Source organism: Babylonia areolata, chromosome 19, assembly GCF_041734735.1.
Source record: "Babylonia areolata isolate BAREFJ2019XMU chromosome 19, ASM4173473v1, whole genome shotgun sequence".
Lineage (NCBI taxonomy): Eukaryota > Metazoa > Mollusca > Gastropoda > Neogastropoda > Buccinidae > Babylonia > Babylonia areolata.
The window spans coordinates 9,751,760-9,760,247 of NC_134894.1; the positions used below are offsets into that span (position 1 = coordinate 9,751,760).

At 44.8% G+C, this 8,488-nt stretch overlaps 1 protein-coding gene across 3 annotated transcripts in view; it reads right to left on the bottom strand.

The window, feature by feature from the left end:
• The window catches only part of LOC143294059 (guanine nucleotide-binding protein G(o) subunit alpha-like), a 184,960-nt gene that overhangs the window by 6,733 nt on the left and 169,739 nt on the right, over positions 1-8,488 (bottom strand). For all 3 annotated transcript variants that reach the window (XM_076605476.1, XM_076605477.1, XM_076605475.1), the window contains 4 exons: positions 7,903-8,087; positions 6,590-6,751; positions 3,642-3,751; positions 1,224-1,352 (listed from right to left, as the gene is read on the bottom strand). In XM_076605476.1, coding sequence (XP_076461591.1) covers positions 1,224-1,352; positions 3,642-3,751; positions 6,590-6,751; positions 7,903-8,087 — 586 coding nt within the window. The remainder of the gene's footprint in view (positions 1-1,223; positions 1,353-3,641; positions 3,752-6,589; positions 6,752-7,902; positions 8,088-8,488) is intronic.

Here is an 8,488-nt window from a genome sequence, read left to right on the forward strand (position 1 = left end):
TCTCTCTCATTTAAGGCACTCCATTCTTCATCTGTGTTTCATGGATCTACATCTAGTGCGTGCGTGCGCACGCGCGCGCGCGCGCGTGTGTGTGTGTCAATATGTGTGTATGTGTACGTGCGCGAACACGAGCGCGCACGCGCGTGTGTGTGTGTTGTCTCCGATTCATCCTTTGTCCCTCAATATTGAAAAAACAAAACAAAACAAAACAAACAAAAAAAAAAAAAAAACCAAACGAAATACAGAGGTTAATACCATACACATGCATGCATATACATATACTGGCTGACAGACAGACAGGACTGTGCTGTAAGGCAAAAATTCCGAACATCAGAAAAACCAGCATATGCCCACTTTTTGATAACTACACTGTTTGCCCCTTCCCCTACAGGATAGATTTCAAACTGGCTACCACGATTTGCTTCAGTGTTACATAAAGCATGCTGCACACACATGCCTTTGTGATTTGAGTTTTGATCTATATTCCCTCTGGTGCTTAACGCTCTACTGATTACAATTCCTCGAAGAAACAAACAATCACAAGGCTTGTGCTCGATTCTCCTGTCTTAGTCCAGTAGTATCAGTGGAACGAAAATGCTCTACTCAGTCCGTCATGTGAATTCCCAATTATGAGTAGTAGTAGTAGTAGCAGTAGTAGTAGTATGTTGCACCTGACCAAATTCCTCTAATTTGAGAAAACCAGTCGCTTCGCCAATAGCTTTTTCCCCAAAGCAGTCAATGCCCTGTCTCTCGAACAAATCCAGTGTGATATATAGAAATGTGCAACCAACAACCACCTATCTGAACATCTAGTCACCAGCCCCATCCACATGTAATATGCAGCTTCTGTTCAAACGTGTGTGTGTGTGTGTGTGTGTGTGTGTGTGTGTGTGCGTGTGTGTGTGTCTGTGTGTGTGCGTGCGTGCGTGCGTGTGTGTGTGTGTGCGTGTCTGTGTCTGTGTGTCTGTGCACTTGTATGTATCCTAATTTCTACTGTATCTGTGTTTGCGCATGATTTTCGATTTATGTTCGTATCTTGTTATGTACTATCCCCCCCCCCCAACCCTACCCCCCAATATTCCTTGTGACCCCTGTACACTTGGTAATAAAAACATTCTATTCTTTTCTAATAAAGTTATTCTTATCTTATCTTATCTTATCTTATCTTAAAGGGACGAAGGACAAACAGAAAGGCAGACAGGGAAGGATGGAGAAGGACCGACTTGAAGTGGAGGTGGTCCACAGTGAAGGAGTGCTCCTGCATGCCCAGGGTGGGCCAGCGAATGTACAGGATGTCCTGCACGCTGGGGACGTAGTCCGTGCACATCACGCGGTCCATGGCCTCCAGGAAACTGGGCGCACGTGCACACACACACACACACACACACACACATGCACGCACGCACGCACGCACGCACACACACACACACACACACACACAAACGCGCGCATTAGTTCATAGCCCTATTTCTACATTCCTTTAATGTACTTCAGAATTGTGTTAATGGTTTCTGATTATTATCATTATTATATTTTTTTTAACGTCTAATATCACTGACAGTGAAAAAACGCTAAACTAAAGAACGAACACAAACACACACACGCGCACACACACACACACACACACACACACATAATAGACAGACACATGCACGTGCGCGCGCAAACACACACACACACACACACACACACGTGTAATCTCACATGAAATGAAAAGACCCCTAATGAAAGTACAACTAATCATACTACCAAAATTACAACTACTGCTACTACTACTACTCAGTGCCACTACCCAGTACTACTAACACACACACACACACACACACAATGGAGGAAATACTCAGCACGCAACGAGTTATCTCCCATTAAACAATGTTTCGTGATTCCACACCCCGTGCTCCCAGACCGCATCAAGGGAGAAAACCTCTCACACCCTCCACTGAGAAGTAGTCTTCCTTGCTTCGTCCTACGCTTCCGCGGATTTGTGCCATGGACTCACACAACATTATTACATACAAAAGACACTTTTCATCATTATTATGAACACACACACACACACACACACACACACACACACACACACACACACACACACACACACACAACACATTCACATGCAACACACACACACACACACACACACACACACACACACACACACACACACACACACACACACACACACACACACAATGTCTGTATACATGCATCAATCGTCCTTGATCGTTTCATTCAGTGTCTTCGCACAACTGTTACTTCGACAATATATATTTTTTTGTAAAGTCGAGGGAGGGGGCTGGGTTATATATAGTATGGAGTGGGAAGGCATGATAACAATCCTGCTAAATCCAAAATAAGTGTCGTAAACACATGGGGTCAAAACCATAAATGTAAAACAAAACAAAACAAGACAAAAAAAAAAAATCATACTGAACAATAAAATACAGGCCTCTCTGTTATATCCTAACATGGCAAGTCTGTTAACTTTGAACACAGGGTTCCACAATGATCTGTTTTAGGCCCCCGTTCTTTTCACTGCTGCCCTTGCTGAAAATCATCATCCACCAAAATGTTAGCCAATCACCATTCTTACGCAGATGACAATCAATCAACTTCATGAAAGGAACACCCCTGAAAAAGTGTCCTCTCTCAGTCTTCGAGTTGCTAGAATCATCCGACTGCCGCTTTTTAGACATTCAGAACTGGATGACCCCAAAATAAACTACATTTGAATGCTGAAATGCACATCGCGCCGTGGTGACAGCGGAAATGAGGAAGCTGACAGGCTGTCAAAGGTGGGCAGCAAAATGGAACAAACTGTCCATCCTGTCGCCAATAGAGAAACACGAGCAATCCTGAAGAGCCAGTTCAGAGAGTAATGGAGAAACAAACACCAAGTTGGATCGGAGGGTGACTGCTCTCTGGCCATTAAACACAGCACAGCAAGTAGTCCTCTTCCGACTGAGAACCGGACATTGTAGGCTCCTTTCCCACCTCTACAGACTGACAATGTCCCATACAGACGAACGCTCATGCGGCATGGGTTTGCAGACACCAGAGTTATTTGCTACAGTTCTGCCCAACTTTTGGTACACTGAGGAGGAAATCCTGGCCCTGTGCGATGGAACTCCACGAGAAGCTCTGGGGACCACCTGCTGCACTGCGGAGGACGGCGGACTTCGCGCTGGAAACTGGATGGACCATCTGACAGCATGACCTGGGGGAACGTGGAAGAAGGAGAAATGCTGATTAAAAAAAAAAAAAAACAAAAAAAAAAAACAAAACCTGAAGTAGACCTAACAGACCCAAACTCATTTCTATTACTATTGACTCAAACGTGGCAATTTATTTTCTGTCCCACGTTGCAGCTCCGTCCAGAACCTAATAGTTTCATCTTTGACAACGCTCTGTCCGTGCAAACTGAAACTGAATCATTCGGACATGCCAATCCTGCTAGTGTCAGTTACGTAGCAGACCAAATCAAGAGAACAATTTCGGTGGTGCTGGGTAGGACACACACACACACACACACACACACACACACACACACACATATATATACAAACGCGCGCGTGCGCGCGCAAATCACACACACACACACACACACACACACACACACACACACACACACACACACTCACTATTCAGCTGTAGGGGGCAGGGTGTCACGGGGAAACTTCTGACGGCGGGCATAGCAGCACTGCACGCCACAGTCCGTCCACAGGAGCTGCAATTCCTCTGCGTCCGCTACCTGCATGGTGTCAGACACGTTGAATGTGTGTGTGTGTGTGTGTGTGTGTGTGTGTGTGTGTGTGTGTGTGTGTGTGTGTGTGTGTGTGTGTGTGTGTGTGTGTGTGTTCTTCAATTTAACGTCATTCTATACGTGCGTGCGTGTGTGTGTCCCCCAACCTGACCAGTGCCAGATTTCAAGATTTAATTTCCTTTCATTCACCTTTTTTTTTTTTAGAGCATGGAGGACAATAAGAAAATTAATGATCAAAAGAACACCTGAAGGAAAAGGGTGGTGTGTGTGTGTGTGTGTGTGTGTGTGTGTGTGTGTGTGTGTGTGTGTGTGTGTGTGTGTGTGTGTGTGTGTGTGTGTGTGTGTGTGTGTGTGTGTGTGTGTGTCCCCAGCCTGACTAGTGCCAGATTTCAAGATTTCATTTCCTTTCATCCCTTCTGGGGGCATGGAGGACAACAAACAGAATGTAATGAACTAAAGAACACACTGAACGAAAGGGGTCGGGGTGTGGTGTGGTGGAGTTGGGGGTGGTAGAAACCGTAGCAACGATGCTGTGCCTTCCATCGTTTGTTGCTGGTTTTGTTGTTGTTGCTGTTGTTGTTGCTGCTGTTGATGATGTTGTTGCTGTTGCTCTGTCGTTTACCGTCTTTAAAACTCACGTGTTTATATGAATGGGCTTTAAAAAAGAAAAAAAAAAAATCGACAACATATCATCCAGCAAACACCATCAATGATCCACAAGCCAACACATCCGACCAAACTACCACCTAACCATCCATCGATCCATCAGCCAGCCAAACAAAAAGCCAATCACCCAGCCACCACCCCACTCCCTCCCCCCCTCCCCATGAAAAACAACAACAACAAAAACCCACACTAACGCACAAAAACCAACAACAACAACAAAAAACCAACAGTCCAGTCGACCAACCAATCAACCCAAAGCCATCTAACCAAGCAATTCCCCAACCATGCCGGGAAGGTCAGAGGCACCTGTTCCCTTTTTCTTTTCTTTTCTTTCATGCAGCAGATGTGGTCTGGCGCGCACAAATTATTCCCCACACTTTCACATACCTTCTTGACACTTAAACATAACCAGCCAACACACCGGCAATATCCATGTTTTTTTTGTTTTTGTTTATTTATTTATTTTATTTATTTTTTTTTTTTTGAGGGGTGGGGGGGGGTGGGGGGTGGGTGGGGGGTGACTGACGCAGTGGAGTGATGGCCTAGTGGCAACGTGTCCGCCCAGGAAGCGAGAGAATCTGAGCGCACTGGTTCGATTCCCATAGGCGCTTGGATTTTCTCTTTCTTAACTAGACCTTTGAGTGGTGGTCTGGACGTTAGTCATTCGGAGCGAGACGATAAACCGAGGTCCCGTATGGAGCATGCACTTAGCCGCGCGGTAAAAAAAAAAAAAACCCCAAAAAAACACGACAACAAAAGGGTTGTCCCTGGCAAAATTATGTAGAAAAATCCACTTTTTATAGGAAAAACCAATAAAATTGCAGACAGAAAAAACCCCAACAAATTAATTACAAAAAAATGGGTGGCGCTCACAGGGTAGCGACACGCTTTCCATGGAGAGAGCAGCCTGAATTTCAAACAGAGAAATATACCGTCACAAACAGAGCAATACAATACAATACAACACAATACAATATAATACAATACAATACAATGACCGTCTACGCCTTGTTGTCAACGATACTCATTCCGTCTTGACGGGAAAAACTTGTGGACAGAATAGAACAGAATAGATTATTATGTCTTATTACCACGTGTACTGTGGTCACAAGGAATATTGTTGGGGGTGGGATCGGGGGTAGGGGTGGGGGTAGTACATACATAAAAAAGGATACAAACATGAATCTAAAAATCACACACACAAAAAACACAGATTACAGTAGAATTTTTGACAGACAGACAGGAACATTATTGGATATTATTGCCCAACAGTGTGAGTGACGAGCCTTTGAACGCACATGTAATTTCCAATCGGATTAATAAAGAATATTGTATTGTACTGTATTGTACTGTATTGTATTTTCCTCCATTTCGCTCTCTACGGTCGGCTTCGGATCCACTCTGTTCACGCACACCCAGATTCAAACACTCCACTGTTGGCCGCCGTTCTTTATCTGTCTTTGGACCTTGCAACTGGAATTAACTTCCTCTTTCCCTTCGTCAGGTCTCCGCACTCAGCTCTTTCAAGTCTGGCCTTAAAGCCCACCTCTTCCCAAGACAGCCTCCCTTCCCTGCCTCTTCCTTGTCTTCATTTTCTCCGATTTTTAGAGTTATGTATGCGTGTGAATGACTGGTGCGAAAGCGCTTTGATATGTCACAAGAGACGGGCGCAATAGCCAAGTGGTTAAAGCGTTGGACTTTCAATCTGAGGGTCCCGGGTTCGAATCACGGTGACGGTGCCTGGTGGGTAAAGGGTGGAGATTTTTCCGATCTCCCAGGTCAACATATGTGCAGACCTGCTAGTGCCTGAACCCCATTCGTGTGTAAACACATGCAGAAGATCAAATACGCACGTTAAATATCCTGTAATCCATGTCAGCGTTCGGTGGGTTATGGAACCAAGTACATACCCAGCATGCACACCCCCGAAAACGGAGTATGGCTGCCTACATGGCGGGGTAAAAACGGTCATGCACGTAAAAGCCCACTCGTGTACATGCGAGTGTACGTGGGAGTTGCAGCCCACGAAAGCAGAAGAAGAAGAAGCAGTCTCTTCACAAGATTCAGCGCTATATAAATGCCATCACTATTACTATTATTATTATTATTATTATTATTATTATTATTATTGTATTGTATTGTATTTTAACACCCACCCACCTGCGGCACGTAGAGGTCGAGCGAGGTGAGGCGGACCCGGAGGTCGGCTGGAGTCATGGCGGGGCAGGAGGTCTGGCACCGTGCCTCCTCCTCCTTGTAGCGGGTCAGGATGGTCTGCAGAGACAGGCGGGGGTGGCGCTGCCGGAACTCCTTAGCCATGCGCTGCAAGGGATTGACCGTGAGGTGTGGGGTTTGGGTGGGGGTGGTAGGTTCAAATCCAGTATCAGAATCAGTGGTATCGCTTTATCAGTTCCGAGTCACTATGAATTTAAAAAAAAAATGTGTGGTGCACAGTTTGTGATAATGCACATATTAGTTATGAATAGCGTAAAACAAAGACGGAGTCACAGTCACAGACACAGACACAGACACGCACGCACACACTGACACACACGCACACCCACACACACACACACACACACACGCATGCTCTCTGTCTGTCTGTCTGTCTCTCCCTATATATATATATATATATATATATATATATATATATATATATATATATATGCGTATATGTTTGTGTGTCTCTTAGAACAACGACAGATGTGTAAGTCGGCCAAAGTGCTAATGTCTTCACCGTTGGAGAATAAAGATTCATTCATTCATTCATTCATTCATTCACTGATTCATTCACACACAGACACACACAGACACACACAGACACACACACACACACAGACACACACACACACACACACACACACACCAGAGTCGAAACAAGTGTACAACGCACCGCTAAGCTAACACTCCCACTGGGCAAAACGCCATGAATCTCCTCGCCCACATATCCCCAACTTCTACGCCCTCAGAGAGACACAGAGAGAGAGACAGAGAGAGAGACAGACAGATAGACAAAGAGATACAGAGACACAGAGACAGACACAGAGACACAGAGGCAGACAAACAGAGAGACAGAGGGACAGAGAACACTGAACACTGAAATATCTAATGTCATTGGCTGTAAAGCTCTAGTGACATGGGGGCACGATCAGAACAACAATGGTGTTAGCAATGAAACAAAATGAAACAGCAAAAAAAAAAAAAAGAGAAAAAAAAAAATATATATTTTACTCGTAGTCACATAAACTAACTCTTAACCATCCATTTTTCAAGTTAATGCAACCAAAAATCTTCTTCTCTTTTTTTTTTCCCCTTTTTCATGTGTGTCTATCTGGGTACCAGAGAGACAGAGAGCTAGACACAGAGAGAGAGAGAGAGAGACACACACACACACAGAAACAGAGGAAAAGACAGACAGACAGACAGACAGACAGAGAAAACCGAAGCCCACACTGTCCGCTCCTGCCAGTCACCTGGTTGTGATCGTCGTCATACTGGATGCCCATGGTGTCCATCTGGTCCAGGATGACGTGCAGGGCGCAGGTGACGTTGTACATGACGTAAGGGGTGAACTGCTGACGGCACGACTCCGGGAAGTGGTCCCCATACTGGAGGCGCAGCTGCTTGATGAACGTGCTCTTCCCGGCGCCGGCACCGCCTGCAGAACGACACAATGTAATACATGTGGAGAAGAACACGTACTACGAAGTGGTGTTCTTTTTCGTGTGTGTGTGTGTGTGTGTGTGTGTGTGTGTGTGTGTGTGTGTGTGTGTGTGTGTGTGTGTGTAAGTACGTACGTACGTACATGATAATGTACTAATTGTTCTTTTCACCGCTTTGTTACCATAAATGGACTATTCCAGTTACTATTCTTATTCGTCGTTCTAATGATTTGATTTGATTTCATTTTATTTCTTTATTTCTTTGTTTTGTGTCATTGTTTATTGTTATGTTTTGTGTCGTTAAATGGGCAGAATTGTAAAAAGGCCTTTATTGCGCCTAATTCTTTACCCACTAAAGATTCAATCAACCAATCAATCTTCTTCTTCTTCTCCTCCT